The sequence below is a fragment of the Cyprinodon tularosa genome, unplaced genomic scaffold (genome assembly GCF_016077235.1).
Source record: "Cyprinodon tularosa strain WSP-4 unplaced genomic scaffold, ASM1607723v1 ctg242, whole genome shotgun sequence".
In the NCBI taxonomy this organism is placed as follows: Eukaryota; Metazoa; Chordata; class Actinopteri; order Cyprinodontiformes; family Cyprinodontidae; genus Cyprinodon; species Cyprinodon tularosa.
Window position 1 is genome coordinate 409,572 of NW_024038901.1, and position 18,216 is coordinate 427,787.

The 18,216-nt window shown below is 37.4% G+C and overlaps 1 protein-coding gene across 1 annotated transcript in view; it reads right to left on the bottom strand.

The window, feature by feature from the left end:
- Positions 1-7,826, bottom strand: part of fn1a (fibronectin 1a) — a 35,626-nt gene extending 27,800 nt beyond the window's left edge. Inside the window, exons 1-9 of the mRNA XM_038287639.1 lie at positions 7,525-7,826; positions 6,644-6,769; positions 5,712-5,846; positions 5,292-5,420; positions 5,004-5,141; positions 3,820-3,978; positions 1,946-2,140; positions 1,629-1,811; positions 1,314-1,490 (exon numbers count right to left, since the gene is read on the bottom strand). Of these exons, the coding sequence (XP_038143567.1) occupies positions 1,314-1,490; positions 1,629-1,811; positions 1,946-2,140; positions 3,820-3,978; positions 5,004-5,141; positions 5,292-5,420; positions 5,712-5,846; positions 6,644-6,769; positions 7,525-7,648 (1,366 nt within the window). The 5' untranslated portion in view covers positions 7,649-7,826. The remainder of the gene's footprint in view (positions 1-1,313; positions 1,491-1,628; positions 1,812-1,945; positions 2,141-3,819; positions 3,979-5,003; positions 5,142-5,291; positions 5,421-5,711; positions 5,847-6,643; positions 6,770-7,524) is intronic.
- Positions 7,827-18,216: the final 10,390 nt, after the last annotated feature.

Sequence of the window (18,216 nt, forward strand, 5' to 3'; positions counted from 1 at the left end):
ATCTTATACTTGGTTTTAGATGATTAAGCCCTTATATTCAAAATGTTCATTCGCAAAACAGAAACCCTATAGGATGATGAGAAACGCCAATCGTTCTGTTTAAATAAGATTCTTCTCAGTGATTAGAATGTGACAGAGATCCATACAATGTAAATGACTACATTTGCATGATGAGATTGATCCCTGGATAGTAAAAACACAGATGGAGACAGTTTTCTGATCAGATCACAGAGGATTACCAAACCACCTTTGAAGAAGTTTGAGGAGAAAGCATGAACTCCAGGTTTGTTCAAACAACCAATTAACATCTAAAAATCCATGTTTGTTTTGACAATGGCTGCAAAGCACTTAAATCCAATGTGAAGACAGTCTGCTCCTTTCACCAGATGAATGGTTTTATCTCACACAAACAATTCTGACAATAGCTAAGGTGTTTAAACAGACACCCCCTCCCCAGCTGTTGTTAAAACCTGACTGGATGGTTTTAACATCTGGGTGTCAGCTAAGGGGTGGTCCTTTTAGTGGATGAAGGATTTCAAATGAAATTTAGACAAACTTTGGCAAAATGAGTGCAATATGCCTGTATTTCAAAGGTTTAGCTTTAACTCCTAGATGGTGGAGATTCAAAATCCCGAACCTTTGCGGCCTTTTTAAATGACTTCTTTAGCATTAAACGTCATGTTATTAAACTATTTTACAATTTGACCACTAAACCAAGATCTGTTTTACGGGTGTCAGTCTGTTCCACTGCCAAGAGATACTTATCTAACGTTTCTCATGTGCTGCTGTGACTTCAATGTGCCTTAATTTTGTTAGTATTTTTAGTCAGTTTTTAATATTGTGAGGTTATAAATGAGACAGATTCTCAGAAATAAGTCAGTTTTCCATTTTAACATCATTCTGCAAAGACATCTTAGGTTCGGCTGATAATATTACTCATATGGGGCTTGGAAGGATATGAGAATAAGTAATGTTAACCAAGTTTGTTACCATCAGGGAGAGTTAACATTTTCCCTGCTATATTTTATTGGCATCAATGTGCTTAACTACTAAAAAAGTAGTAAAATGAAGTAGAGGTTTACTAACCCTGATCAACTAGAAAGAAAATATATAATCGTTAGTTGTCAAAGGGAATAAAACTTTTCATTAGGAATATATGAATTGCTCTGTTACACAGTATAACAAAGCGGATTTTAAAATGATCAAAAGCAAACAAGTATTTAATGATAAACGAGTAAAATTGTTCGAACTATTCAATTATGAAAAAAAAAACTGAAATATCAATCATTTAAAAAGAAAACAAAGTAACTTGCCAGTCATTGGACAAAACCCAAAGCGATGGTCCGCATCGTAGTTTGTTGTGGTGCCACACCACTTCATGCCGTCCCGCCGACCATCTGAAGTACAGTCAGTGTAGTTCCGGCCATTGTAAATGAATGGAAACTGACACAGAGCACCGTTTGAATTACCACCTCGTGTCATCACGGCCACTGTTGGAGAAAATGGATCAACGGAATCAGGATTTACTGCGATTTATATTAACTTCAGTAAAAAAATTTATAATGATAGTAAAGGGCTTCTGAGGAAACAAAACTGAAAATAATAACAAAACAAAAAAAACTTTTTACCATTTTTCTCTGTACAGAAAGAATATTTCTGCTCTTTCTCAAAGTCCGATGAAATAGAACACCACAGCTGCCCATCGCTACGCCCGTCAGAGGTACAGGAGTGGTAGGTTTTCCCCTTGTAAACAAATGGGAACACACAGGGAAGGCCTCCGGAGTTGCCACCATACACTGGAGCTGGTCCATCTGAGGGCCAATGTGAAAACAGCTCAGTGTTTATGTTTGTCCTTTGAACATCATTTTGGGGGATTTCAGTTCAGAGGGTAGGTCTAGTGGGTGGCCTCAAATTGAATTTACCAAGAGAAGAAATTGTTTCTTACCCCACTGATCACAGCTTACTCCATTTCCCATGCAGATACAGATCATCTTTTTATTTCCCTGGTTCTTGATCCAGCGCTGCCCATTGAAGTAAGTTAGGCCTGAGTCAGTCTTGCAGGGTCCCTCCAGGAGCTCTGGTACAGAAACAGGGTGGTAGACTGCAGGCTGGATGTTGGTCACCAAATGAGAGCCAGTGCCTGTAACACAATGTGTGACTCAAATAGGATCTCAAAAATATAAGGTTTGCCCTACCAAGAACTACTGCATGATGTACCATTATGGGAGAGTTTGAAGTGATGAATTTATCAAGGTAAAACAGGATAACTGCCTTTTTCTCCTATTGCACATTCAAATTGAAACATAAACATTCATTAAAATAATTGTAAAATGCATAGAGATGTTGAGCAGTTAGCATCATACCTGCAGTCAAATACCATTAAAATCTAAGCTGTGTCTCTGTGGTTCCGCAGCGCAGACAGGGACCATAACGATATTGCTTTTTCCATTTTAGACCAAAATATCAATAATTCCATTATTGATTTTAATTCAACATACAGTAATTTACTTTCATTTTGTCATTATGCAGTTATCTACAAAGAGGATAATAGTTGTTAATAGGAAAGACCTAATCTTTCACCACCAACAACTGCAAAACCGCAACTAGATGCAATAGTAATGCAAAAAAAAAATGTCACTGTAGTGAATATGAATGCAATTTTTTGCCTTTACATGTCCCATTTTGCAGTGTTATATATGAAATGATACTGATAACAACTGACTTTTTATTTTCACCAACAATATTCATTAGAGATCCAAATGAACTTTCAATGAGGAATGGAAGATAATTCTATATATGGGTTGTAAAAGAGCAAAAGGGGACTGTAGGAATGAAACACCTTTGTTATGACGCTTTCTGCAGAAGGGTAATTGCTGCTCACCACATCACCAGAGAACGACATTTCTAAAACCTCTTCAGAGAGCAAATGATCAGTTCCTGTAGTTTTTTGCAGCCTAAAAGCTACAATATCACCAGTAATCACAAGAGTCTTGCACTATAACATCAAGCTCCATTGCTTTAAAACCAATTTTAGGGGGAATTGTTTTTGCTATGTTTTACATTGCCATTTCAGTAATGGAATATACTGTATATTGAAAACTATTGACTGTTCCAAACAATATTAAAAAAATAGTAAAACAATTTATTATAAGTAAATAAACTAGTCAATTTCAATAACATGATCATAAATATCATTCGAACTTTTAAAATATAATGCTAATAATTATAAAATTTTTACTGGCTCACACATAGCAGTTTAAGAAGCCAACATATCCCTAGAGCAGTATGAGATGCGTTTAGTAACAGTAGTCCATAAACACTGATAAAGATGTGAAATAATGAACTTGAACAGGACTGTTTTATGGACTCTATGTAACCCCAAAAAAGCTTGAAAACAGTTTGAATACCACCAGCTGCTCCTGAATGACATGCATTGGCACAACACAAGGATTTACTGAGAAAATGGAACCATAACCTCAGATAAAAGTCATAAATTGCAGCTCACCCCTTTGCTTTTTACAGATATTACATCACAACAAGCTCATTTTTCTACTTCACTCTTCATAATCTCTCTAATCAGAGCTCTTTTTCCCATTAATTCCATGTGTAGCTTTCTCACATCCTCTGGTTCCCACACACAATCCATGTCACCTCATCTCATGAGGTAATGATCTTAAGCTAAAAGACATGTCATTCTCCCGTCGTAGACATTTGGCACCTTTTATCTGTCACTCCTTATAACATCTGTTTTTGGTCAAGATTCTTCCCCAACCAGAGTGACAAAGAGAAAAAGTAAACATGGATACCATCAGTTCTCACCTAAGCCGGTGGTGTGAAGTGAGGCATGTCGTTCACACTTCATCTCCCCACGGCCGTTCCCTGTGCAGAGACACTGGAGCTCGTGGCCACGAGAATCTGTCTTTGTCCATGTGTCTCCAATACGGTATGAGGTCTGAGTATCCTGGTCATTACAGCGATCTAGGAGAAATGTTTAGTGAGTATAAAAGGGATGAGGACTGAAACAATTAGTGGAAATCTGAAGGTAAGGGATGCTGTGGAAATCTAAATAAGAATGCCTCTGGAAATATCTGTAATTATTAAGAGCAAAATTATTAAATTACTTCTTCTGTGGAACAAAGGTTTCCATATCAGTGTCAAAAAAACTTTGGTGGGTATTTGTGAACATGAAGAGGGAAATGAAGTAAGCCAAAAAGCCTTCATGGTCACCGAAAACTCCTGGATGTAATAACAGGCTAATAAGCTAAAGAAAATCTATCACTGTCTGTTGCATCAGATTGGATAAAGATGCATGTAACTGTTTAAAAAGCTGGCACTGCTGTAGAACATGTCCTCCAAAAAGTGTTGAAAGAACCAAAATATACAAGCTTCACACTCCCAACTGTTCTCACAGGGAGACTAAAGTGACGCTAGTTTTGAATAACACAGTTGGAAATCCAAAAAATGAAAAGTTTTGATTGTCTGCTGGAATGACTCTCAGTGACCTAGATTTTTCCTTTGAAAGTCACTAAAGGTTAAAAAAAAAGTACACACTTTGATTAAACTGAATTTACTTTTAATTTACTAAAGCTGGATTTTTTAGGTTCAGGTTGAAACTAAATAATAATAGATCATGTGACCTATTTTCTGGTCACCGATATAGTGAAGCTCTGACCTTTTATCTAAAAGGCTCATTAAAAAGAAAAAAAATAACAGGGTCTTGACATAGATTGGTTAAAGATTTCAATTTAAACCAATCGGTACATTTTAAAGCTATGATCATATTAGTTGTAGTTTTTAAAAACTAAGACTGTTATTTCCACTGCGACTGGGTTGCATTTATATGTGGTGCATTCACTGATTGTATTTTATTTTATTCTTATTATTTGTCTCACCTGACTCTGGTCACTGACCTATTTCTTTATGTTTCGAATAAATGTCAAATTACAATAGATGTTATGGGAAACTAGGAAAGAAAATGCAGAAGAAGTAGGTCCAATAATTACTTCTGGATGTGCACGTGATCAGTCCATTTCCCTCTCCCAGACAGGTGCAGTCGATTATCATCCATCCCTGGTACTGCTTCTCCCATGTCTCCCCAACAACGTAGGATCGTCCAACAGACTGGTCAACGCAACGCTCAGCTGCAAAATAAAAGCTTGAGCTTAACAGCTACTAAAACCGACTGGTTTTCTCAGTATAAACCATCAGAATGGTTCTGAAGTAAAGTAAACAATTTAAGAATTGGCATAAAACTTAGACCCAGCAATCAGTACGCTGCCTGAGTGACTCACCTACAGGTTTACAAGTCCATTCTCCCTTGCCATTACCCAGACAGACACACTCCAGCATGTAGCCTCCTTCATGGGGTCTTCTCCAGGTGTCTCCGATCTTATATGAGGCCCCGTTATCATGACAGCGATCTGGATAAATAGAAACAAAAAATAGATGTCTCTATTTCCCAGGTGTGTAAACAGCAGGCTCACAGGAATTAAAAGATCTCAGACATTTCCATCATTATCCAACCCCTTCAGCTAACTGCAAGCAGCTGCCCGGCATCACTTCTTAAACAGCTGCCAAGATTATGAAGTTTAAGAATGTTTTTTAGTTTGGCAAAGAATGGCAGAAATAGAAATTCAGGCGGGATGCAACTGTAAGATATAACTATCCATCATACAGACATCTTGTGTGCAGAACCAACAAGCAACACATACTCGCAATGGTGCAACTGATTCTGCCCTTCCCGGATCCAATACATGTGCAGTCCCAGATCATGCCATCCCTTGGGCTCTCAAAGGTTTCTCCCACGTTGTAGTACTTCTGGCCGAGTTTGTCATAGCACTTTTCCTCTGTTATAGGTAAAGGGAAAAGAAATAATGACCTTCAAGTTAAAAAAAATGCTAAAAATGATGTAAAACTATTCAAACGGCAAAGACAAACAAGTCAACGATTTTATTTGGATTCAAACTCATAGTCAAACATGGTGTAGTGCATAATTGTGAAGAAAAAGAAAATGGTAATGGCTTCCTATTAAAAAAAAAAACTAAATATAAGACAAATGTATTTGTATTCAGAAATCTATATTCAAGTCCTGCAACAGATTCTCTTTCTATTTTACTTTTTTTCTCTTTAGGGTCTTTGTCCTGCTAGAAGGTTAACATCCACCCTTTTTCTTTGTAGCCTCTAAAAAGTATTCTTATAGAACAGCTCTTTAAAAAACTCATTAATTTTGCCAGATTCTCTAATCCCATCAGCATGATGCTGCCACCACTATGTTTCACCATAGGGAAGTTATATTTAGGTGCTGTGAAGCATTACTTTCTACCCTCAGAGACTATGTTCCCAACATAGTGTTCATCAAGCTGTGGTCAGAACTTTCTTCTAGCCACTTTCTTTATTTCTAAGGGCAAAACTAACAGTTTAAAGCTAAAGTGAACAGCTATTAATAGTACATCTGCTTTTCTTTATAAAACAAAAAATTCAACTTTACCTTTATATTGACTTTATGTAACTAGTTGCACTGTTACCAATAATTTATTAGTATCAAAGTAAAAGGGGCTTAATACAAATACAAGCCACACTATTAAGTTTTCATAGTGGAAAAGTGTTAAAGCATCCAGGGTGCTGTTACTACAAACAAACTAACCTTCTGGTTTGCTTCTGCACTTAATCCCAGCAACTCCATTGCAGGTACAAATCAGTGTGCCGCTTAAATAGCGGCGCTCCCACTGCTCGTTAACATTATATGACCGACCGTTCTCTATACAGCCATCTGAGGAAAGAGGAGAGAAACACATAAGAGAAAACAAAAAATTATTTCACACTGGTTAATACAGAGCCAATCTGGAGGTCCAGACTGGAAAGACAAATGCCATTCCTGGACAGTGTCTCTCTTCACCTCCAGCTTCCCACAAATCATTACCACTGGTTACACAACCAAGGGAACCCTATTTATACCAGAATAACTGATCACTATAATTAAACATTTAGATAAAATGATAAAACAACATCCCTTATGTTTCTGAAAAAAACCTCGACAGTGGAAACAGGGCTTCAAAGGGACCTCTAAACTGTCATAAATCATTTGCACAGGGTGGAGAAGAATAGTCATTCCCTTTTTCTCCCCCACCAGGAACATTCTTTGTACAGAGCTCCATACTTCCAGAGCAATTATCGTTTTTTTCCCCTTTAATCCACTTTACAATGGTTTTCCAATGTCTTATTTTAACTCTGTATGAACTCTGGGCACTTAGAGGAGGGCTTGAGTCAAAGGTTAATCCTGTGACCCAGAGAACAGAGAGTGATTAAAGGTAATTAGTGCTTGATGTCATCATTAGAGTTGATAACATAAAATGAAAAAGCCGATAAGACAGATAAGAATTTTCAGATCAGTGAAACCATATTATGGGAAAAAAATATATATTTTAATTGTAAAAAAACAAAAAAAAAGTTACAAATCATCCAAAAATATTCTCAGATTAAATGATATGAAATCAGAGAAGAAAGGAAAAGATAAATCCATCCTACCTTGAGAGACAGAGGGAGGGCGATACTGCTGCGGGTTATTGTGCGCCTCCTGGGGCATGCAGCGCACTGCGCTCCCGACGCACAGGGCGACCAGCACCCTGGTTAAGGCGCTGTGACCCGACATTTTGTTGAAAAGTTAAACCCGCTCGGGTGCTGCAATATCCACAGGTGCTCCTAGTGAGATGTTCTGTCTGTGATTATTTCACCACCGCTGGAGAGTTTGGGGTATGCAGCAGCGCTCCACTTTCTGCAGCTCTCCAACCTCCCCCGTCAGCCTGTGGCCCCTGAGTGGAGGGTTTCTCTGTGCTGGGAGTGATTTATTTGGGCATGGCTTAGTTTCAGACAGAGGAGGCAGGTCCAACAATGTGAGAGACTACCCACGCAGCGTGTAACAGAAGCAGAGAACCTTATTCTGAATCTGGGCGTTTCTTTTGTATGAGGCACTCAATTTGTAATTTTGCGTCCTTCAGATTGTATTAACTAACGGAAATACAATCTACAAATGTTGGCGTATGCAGGAAATGTTTAATTTTTTTACTTTTTATATATATATGAGCCTTTAAATAATGATGCTTTGTGTAACTTTAACATGTCCAACTGAAAAGAAAGTTGATTCCTTTACAAATACGATGCCAGAAACCTTTATTTCAACACGTTTTATGTAAAGTCTGCAAAAAATATTATATTATCCATATTTCATGTTCTTACCTCGTATAATTGAAGAAACACATAGTTGTGAAGTAAAAAGCTGTTTTGGTTTCCTAAAATAAAGTGTGGATTTATATTTTGCCCCCTTATTCTGATACCACAAAATAAAATTCGGTGCCTACCAACTGACTTAAATGGCTAAACAGCTTCTTTTTTTAACCATTTATAAACTTTTATAAGCTCATATATGTAGAAATAGGACTGTCTTGTGAATGCTTGTTATTTAGAGAATATTAGGGACTAAACATACAGTCAGAGCTACGGTGGAAATCATTTTCTTCTATTTGGAGAGATCAGTTAATTTCAATTCAGTTTATTTATATAGCGCCAATTCAGAACACATGTCATCTCAAGGCGCTTTACAGTTCAACCAGATCATACAGTCAAATTGATTAAAAGTTTTCTATCTAAGGAAAACCAGTTGATTGCATCGACTCATTCACTCCAATGCAATCCCCCACACTAAGCATGATTGTGGCGACAGTGGAGAGGAAAAACTCCCTTTTAACAACAAAAGAAACCTCCAGCAGAACCAGGCTCAGTGTGAGCGGCCATCTGCCGAGGCCGACTGGGGTTCAAGGAGACAAAAGTAGAGATGCAAAAAGCAGCTGTAAAAGGCGGCCCCGTCCAGGAAACACACAGCCAGGCAGACGAGCTCTGAGCCAACTCCCCTGTCAGAGGATGAAGAGAGCGCATCCAGCCAGTCACAGTCAGAGAAACAGGACTACACTGGAAAACAGGCCAATTTCCAACATCTATAAACAAGGGTGTTGATGGCAGCCGCACAGTTGAAATATCTCTCCAGGATGGTGTCACAGCCAAACAGGAATAGACAGGGCAAAGCTACCATGAGAAAAAAGCAGAGAGCATAATGATAGAGATTGAACTAACAGATTCTGCAGAGTGGGAGAATAGAGACAGAATGAAGCAAAATTATTAAATGGGGGTCCTTATGTCCTCCAGACATCTAAGCCTATAGCAGCATAACTATAGAGATAGCTCAGGATAACCTGAGTCACTTTAACTATAAGCTAGATCAAAAAGGAAAGTTTTAAGCCTAGCCTTAAAAGTAGACAGGGTGTCTGCCTCACAGACTAAGTTAAAGTTCAGATCTAAATCCAATTGAGAATCTGTGGCATGAGTGGATAAATAACAATTTTGCTAATTATGTGTGTGTATTTGACTTGGCTTCTGCAATTTTTAAATTTATTGGCTTAAGGTTGTAAGTTGAAAAGTTTGGAAAAGCATTGATTGAACTGCATCCAGCTTTATTTGCAATAAAATAAATATTCGCTGATTGTGCAGTTTTAAGGTTATATAGTGTGAGAAGGTTAACATATTGTGCATATTTTTTACAGTATTCACTATATTCAACTGTCTGTACTGGGCTCTAAGGCACTGCTGTAGTTATCCACATCAGGAGCAGTAGGCTTCAGTAATTAGGTCACATGATGTCAGCGCCTGGAAAGTCTCCAACAGTCTAAAGTTTCAGTGTCTGGGAAGCGTTTCCATTACCAGGTGTTTTATTGAAACGATTTTTCAGTAATTTAAGCTTCTCTATGTCTGTAATCTGAAATTCAAAGATTTTGTGTTTTTGTATTTTTGCCACAAGGATTTCTCTTTCCATTCAACTTTATCATTTTAGGTCTACAGTCCTGTGTGTATGTGTGTATGGGTTCGTTTGAAAGCATTATAACATAGGGCTTACATTTATAGAGCTTTCCTTAATCAGGACCAATTGTTCTTTTGGGATGACTTTCTATTTATTTTGGTCACCTTAGGAGAGTTGAAACCTTACCTGAGGGCAGCCTTTAACTGCCTGTCTAAACCAAGAACTGAAACATGTCATGACTCATGGAGATTTAGGACTTTATTAGCATTTGTTTGACATTTATTTGATTCCATTAAGTTGTGTTGCTCCAGCTCAAATGCCTTCTTAATTTCAAGGAATTCACTGTTCAAGGTATATGGAGTCCATTTTGGTGTTTTTCTAAATACAGTACAGCCATACATGTAAGTTAATTTGCATGCAGTGAATTTCAATTATTTAATTACTTTTTATCTTTGACAAAAAATATAGTAAAGTAAGACTCAGTTGAACAGTTGATTGTGCAATGCTAACTTGTCAAAGCTATTGAATGAACAAACAAATTACATAGATTGCTTAGAGAAATGCACACATCCATAATTGTGTAACGATATCAGATATGTAATAAAAAAAAAACTTGTGAATATATTTAACCATGCTTATACTCTCCCCATCAGCATCTGAAAAACACAAACACGATGCAGTATAAAATCTGATATGCTCCTTTAAAGTCTTCCAGTTGATGATTGGGTTTGGAGTCATAACAAAATGACAGAGGAAAATGTCTGCCTTTTGCAGTTTAAACCAACAATGTAGACAAGCACTACTGAAATAAAGTGTACCACAAATAATTATGCTAAACCCTATGCTTGACTTTATTATATTCTGTATAATCACAGCCTTATTCATGATAGAAAAATATACTTTCACTAAAATAAAAAAAAGCTCCAGTTGTAAACAATATTTTCGATACAAATTGAAAAATACTTGCAGGATGTCCTCATCTCCTTTGCAATATCATGGGATCAGCTTTTACAGTGGTGAAAGGCATTAATCTGTGGATAGCTTCTACATTAAGCCAATCAATCCTAGGGAAAATGTAAGAGAAGACTCTGTAACCGCTGTGTTATGAAGGACGAACACATAAATCCTCGGAGAACTGACACATCTTTTGGGTTCTTGCAGAGATTTTTTTATTATTATTATTTTGACATCTGTCTTAACACTTCATTATTGTTTACCACTTGATTCACATCAGGACACAGTAATTGATTGCAGAGGATTACTGAAATGACTCATGTGTTCCAATTTTACTGATAGATGGTTTTCTGTTATGTAGTTTTTATTATTCTAATTGTTCAGGTTTAGTAGTCTATGTTTATCATAAGTTATTTATAACCTAAGCTGATATCCGGATAGGGAGGATCACAGAAGGGCTAAATATGGCCCAATAGACACAGTTGATGTTGTTAATCCACATTGAAACAAAGCTCTTTCATCAATATTTAATTTGCTTAAATATGTCAATTTAATCAAAGCCAGAACAATGACAGGATTTCATATATTGGCTCCCAAAACTGATAACTGTGAGACTCTAAAGCAGTTTTGGCTTACTCCAGTCCTCTATAGCCTGTGTCCTAAATGTTTTATGCTCCTCTGGTTCAACACACCTGAATCAATAAAGAGTCCTTACAGTAAGGACCTGATGACATACAAAGAAGACTATTCAGCAGTCAATTTAGCTAAAGTGGAGCAAGGACAAAAATAAATTATAAGGGGTATTAATTTTGAGAGCTTGAGTTGACCACTTCTCTGAATGGATTCCAATGTAACCTTCTAATATGCACAATTTGGAGATGTGTGCGCTCCTCCTTGGCTAGAGGCCCAGGTCCATGAAGACTGCAGCCCTGTTAATTTCAGTGCCAAAGGAGTCCAAGCAAGACCTTTTTTGTTGTTTTTCAAGGCATGGGTTATTTGTGCCAGTCTGCCAAAATTCTTGTTACTTCCAGACCAGAGCTACATTGTTAAAATCTTTTGAGTAAATTATCTTGTGCAGCCAGAAATGAAGTTAAATGTGATTGTAAAGTTTAGTTTCTTATTGAATGCCAAAAACATTATGTCTAGGTTATTGTTTAGGATTATATAAAATAAAAATGACAGTGTCAGTGCATCTAAAGGCTTTTAATGGGGCGAGTACAAAAACAAAAACCTCTCTAAGATATCCAAAGCCCAACTTGAAGACCATCAAAATCACTATTTACTGGCCTGTCTCTATATTTTCTTGAACATATTTGGTCATAAGAAACAGAACCAGATAGAAAAAAATGATCAATTTTGGAAAAACAAGCAGCTGAAATGAAATTCCTCCAATGGTGGCTGGGCTAACGACGTAAAACCTCAGACATTTAGGAATCTATTTTATAAAAGAATACTTTGAACCAAAGGGGGGGAACAAAAACAACATTTATAACCCTTTGATGAAATGATAACATATGTATTGAGATATTTGTGTCATTTTTTTTAATCGTTTTTATTCTGAACTTAAGCCAGTTTTTGAAAATGATCAGTTTTCCAAATAATAGCTTCACAGTGAAAGAGTGTCTTCAGTTTTAAATATCGTTAAATATTTTATTCAAGACTGGTCCACAACATTGAACATTGAAATAAAAGATTGGCTTTTTGCCACTACATCCCAGCCCTTCTCTCCTGGAGTGGTAAAGACTACAATCATTGCTGTAGTTTCCATCTGTAAACCACGTCAGCTACTGCAAGGCTCTGACCAGTCAGGATGTAACTGCTAATCTCTTTTTAAAGACATTATTGTGCAACCTAAGTGCCTAATGTGGCTTCTTGTATAAATATACGAGCATTCTCATGGTTAAACTGAAGAAATTAAAATGGAACTTTAAAGTGAATCAGAGATCACCAATGTGGAAATTGCACTAATGTTTTTCATTATACAATGTGGGAAAAATGCACCAACAAACTAAAAAAAAATGGATGCGGGATTTCTTTACCATATGCCAGCTTAACAAGCTTTCCTCAAAATGCATGTATTCGTCTATAAAACTATTTCAAACATGGCAATGGACTTTGCAAATAGCACAACAATTGTTGCTGTCAGGAGGGGTAGAAAAGAAGTTGGTCGATGAAGAAGTTGAAAGTATTTTGGAAGAGTTGGGAGTAAAAAGGCAGGGAAGTAGTTGAAAGTGGACAGAACAGTGAGAATTTTATGCAAAGCCAATACATTTCAGCCATGTGACAAAATCTGAGGAAATAATTGGTCACCCTCTTGAACAGATGCTAAACATTATTGACAATACACGTTTTTTGTATATATAGATATTATAAGTTTTGTTCTTGATGAATTTGGACTAAATGACATGTACTGAGTAGTTAACAAATCACTCAAAGTAGATAACTCGAGTGGGTCTGGTTTTATAATAAATCATTATCTTAAGTCGTAACGGACTTCTACCTTAAAACCAATACAGTCTCAAAAATGATACAACTGTTTGTGAAAAAGCTATTTTATGAACCACTCTTTCTATTATCGATTTAAAAAGTAGTTTATCATTTTTGAGGGTGGAGAGGTCTACTTTGGTTTGGGTCCCTGTTGGAAAGACCCCTGATCAGTCTCTATGACCAAAAATCATTGGAGAAAAGATGCATGAAAATAGAAGATAGAATTTCTTAAATGCCTTAAACTTTTTACTTTGTTTATGGATAAGAGGGCAGAGAGACGGATTGATTCATTGATAAATAACAGTAAACATACATCCAACATCTAGTTTTGCTGCTGAATCTACATTTATTTCACCTACTGCGTGCATTTGTTTTATATACCAGTGTAGAATTGTTCTTGTTACATAACCCAGTTAAATAATCTCAGCTGAAAAAGGATAGGCTACATACAGAATGAAAAAAAAAGTCTCTTAGCCCTTCCCTTTGCTTTGGCTAGATAAGGCCACAGTCTGAGGAAAGATGAAGAGATAAGAAGAGCAGACTCAACACTTTTCTCATTCTGATTAGTTCTAGATATCTCCAAATCTTACAACTTAAAACGCTCCAATGGGCTTAAGTAAGGGAAATAACTGCCTTGTGTTTATTTGCTGAATCAGTAGCTAGAGGCAACTTATTCATGGCTTAAAACATTGACAATCATGAAACATAGAGATTTTTTTTCTGTAAACATTGTTAAAAGTTAAAGCTTACCTGAGGGGCTAACCTATCTTTTCTTTTGTTGTAAAGCTTATTTACATTGCTCGTATTTTATAAAGTTCTTTTTTTAAATTCAGTGTTTGACCATCAACTCTCATTTTATTGTATATTTTCTCCACTTTAAATAAATAAGCAATGTAAAAAAAATAGTTTCCTTTGCTACTGCTTTGTTACTAATCAGCATTTTTCAGATCCTCTGTGGTGCTTTTTGTTCAGCGATTTACTGGCAGAGAAAAACTTCCAATGCAATAAATGTTTGGCACCACCCAAGCCACATGCCGAAGTCACAACCTGAAGAAGGAGCTCACTACATATATGGGTGAATCAGACCTGTAACAGGCAAATCAGCACGTAGGTCAGTGGTACTGGTAAGAAGGAAACTTGCAGATGTGTCACAAACACATCACTGTCTGCTTCCAATGTTACTGTTATCTAAGGAATGTTTTTCCTTTTCACCCATGGAAACTTTTATACGGATGTCATTCATTAAAGCCCCAAAATATCACTCTGAACCACAAGATGCTTATTTCTTGATGTTGTAGCTTAAGGGAAGTTTGGAAGACAGTTTTTTAAGCAAAGGTTTCACTTATGAGCCAAAAATCATAGCCATGTGGGTAAAAGTTTTATATTTAAGGAAAACCAGCAGGTTGTATCAATCATTGACTTGCTGGATATGCTCCTACTGGATGAGCATTTGGCAACAGTAGACATTCGCTTGCATTGTGCCATTGACTACAGCAATGGCATGATGCTGACCTTCATGTTACCTCACACTGAGTTCATATGCAGTGACAGTGGAGAGGAAATCTCTATTTTAACAGGAAGAAACCTCCAGCAGAACCTGGCTGAGTGTTTGTGGCTATCTATCAAGGCTGTCTGGGGGTCCAAGGAGGCAGAGACAGACACAAAACAAACATAGAAGCGCTGATCCATAAATACTTTTTATGTTCAAAATATAAAGCTACACAAGCTCCACAGGTGGGTCTGTCTAGGAAGGAAACAGATGAGCTCTGAGCCATAAGCGTCGTTAGACCTATTTAAGGGTGGCTGAAGCCACCCTTTCTTTGGCATTAGCCACCCTATAATTATTTTGCGATTTTAAAAAATATATATTTTTTTTCTGTATTTATTTTTTCCTCATATTTTCCCAAAACAAATGCAGTAGGCCTAAAGCACCGAATAAAAGCCATAAAGAAGACAAGTTAATCTGAACAATCATAGGCGTAACTTCCTTAAGGACTGGTGTGGACATGTCCCCACCAATATTTTGTACACGTATTTTGCTTTCGGCGCTGTGTATATCTGATTAAAACCCCATTCATGCCGCTCCTCAGAAAGAAAATAAAAAAAGTTCTCCCCGCTGCTCACCGTCCACAAACCCCGACAAAAAAAACTCAGAAAAAAGAATCTGTTGCCTCTCGCTTTCTCCCCATCACCCCCCTCCAACCTCTCCCCATAACATTTGAATTGAAGATATCCGCGGGTGACGGGTCGGGTTCGGTAGTCATCCTAACGGGTTCGGGCGGGTGCGGGTTGGTAAAACTCGACCCATGCAGGTCTCTAAGCTACACTACATTCAGTATCGTTGCCATAGAAACAGACAACAGCGCCAATATATCAGAATTATACTAAAACACACGCAAATAATTTCCCACATAAAAAACAGGACTTTCAGTCCATGACAGTTTTCCGTTTTTAGAGGGTTGTTTATTTTGCGTTTATTAAGTGATGGCTGTGCTATATTAGCTTTCACTGCTATAAGCTTTCGCAGCAGTGATTGATTAATTTAAACACCTGCTCTACTGATGGTCTATCGGAGTTGGTGTTTAGGTCGAACATAAAGAACACCTTTTATTTGAAGCTTCTTGTAGCTACTGTTTTAATCCCGGCTTTACTTAAAACTTTTTCCTGACTTTGATAGTGTTGCCATTCAGTTGCAAGCACTGCGCCCCTTTTTCTTTTATATGTACAGGTACATTTAAGATTTAGCGTGTTAAGTTGACAACTCATGAGCAAGCTGCTTTTTGCAATCTAGCAGGAAGGTAAGGATAGGATCTTGCAGGTGTGACGTCACTCTGCAGGGGGTCCAAAGATAAAAGATTTAAACAATTTTGGCATTGGAATTTCAGATTTAAGGGAGTTAGAAAGTTCACTTAGTAAAAGTGCAAATAATAAATCTGATTACCGATTACTTTTAAGCTGGTTGAACATACTGCGACAGACTGGTGACCTGTCCAGGGTGATCCCACCTCTCATCCAGAACGTGGCTAGAGATATGCACCAGCACCTCCTGATCCCACTGAGGGATAAGGTTAAAGAAAATGGATGGTTGAACATAGTCCGCTCTCCCAGATTCTATCAAATCAGTATTGATACCCTCAGGGGTGGATTTAGGAAATTTGGGGCCCTAGGCAAAGACAGGCAGGGGGCCCCCTGAGAAGTAAACCCATAAAACAGACCCATTGCACAGATAGAGAAATGTTAATAGAATAGACATCCATTATTTTTTCTAGGTTTTGTCCCACTCTCCTTGTCCCTTTTTCCTCTCTATTTATCAGCGTTCTGATGGCATTTTAGCCAAAGGATTTTTATCAAAAACATAATTAATGTGCACAAATAAGGATTAGTTGTATTAACCATACATGGAAACGGAGTTTTATGGGGCCCCCAGAACTTGGGGCCCTGGGCAACTGCCTAGTATTGCCTAATGGTAAATCCCCCCCTGGATACCCTGCTGGTGGATGTTCTTGACAGAAAGACGGAGTTGCTAAATCATATTCTGCTTAAGGTCCCATAAGATCTTGTCCGAGTCCTGGTTTAAAAGTAAATTAATTTTAAAAAGTGACCCAAAATTGACTGTCAATAAATGTTCTACAAAATTGATATATTTATTTGATTTCTTTGATTTGTACTGTCTGTTTAGATTTATGTGATATTTTTTGCACAAAATATATAAGTGAATATTGTAACAGTTATGTTTTCAACTGTAAGCATTAAATTGATAAATGTTATTCGCATTTTTTTGGCTTTATCCTTTCCAACAAAAAAAAAAAGGCGTCGCGCAGGTAGCTCCCTTTCCTTATGAGCCGTCCCCACCAACTTTCAACACAAAGTTACACCCTTGTCTTAGACAACGCCTTAGCAGGTGCACTGAAAAAATTCGGCGCGCGCTATGCGCGCGCATTATCTTCTAGGGGCTGAGCCACCCTTGTCTCTTAAACCTAGAGACGCCCCTGCTCTGAGCCATTTTTCATACCATAAGGGATAATAATAATGCAACTAATTTTTACTGCCCATGAAGCGCTAGGGGGTTAAGGGTCTTGCTCAGAGAGCCAGAGTGGCAGTCTGTGGGAGTGGGCCTTGAACTCAGAACCTCAGTATTCCAAGCCCTATGCCCCAACCACTAGGCCACCACTCCTCATGAATCTGACAAAAGTAATACCGGTAATAAAAAGAAATTCTATTAAAATGAACAAATGAAAGTCAGACATTGCTTTTCAACCATGCCTCAGTAGAATGAAATAAGCTAATAAATTCATGAAACAGGTTTGATCAAAAATGAAAACCAAGAAAAGATTAAACATAATAATGTCACTAATCTTTGGTCACACCAAATCAAGGTGTTTCAACTTATTAGCATCACAGGTGTCTACAATCTTATAATCAGTCAGTGGGTCTATTCATAGGGCTACAGATAGTCACTGCACTCTATGGTGAAATGGAGTATACCACACTCAACATGGACCAAAGAAAGTGAAGGAAAGAGTTGTCTCAGGACATTAGAAATCAAATAATAGAGAAGCGTGTTAAAGGTTGAGGCTATAAGACCATCCCCAAGCAGCTTAATGTTCCTTGACTACAATTGCACATACTTTTCTGAAATGTAAGATGGGACTGTAGCCAACCCTTCTGGACAAGACCGGAAGAGGAAAATTGATGACAATTAAAGAGAAAAAACTCTACAGAGATAAAAGAGGAACTTCAAGCTCAAAGAATATCAGTGTCAATTCATGCCATTCATGACTAATTGAGCCAGAGTGGAATTAATGGAAGATGATAAACGATGACACCATTGTAGAAACAAATGATAAGAAAGGCAGACTGGAATTTGTTAAACTGCATGTTGACAAGCCACAAAGCTTCTGGGAGAATGTCCTATGGACAAATGAAACAAG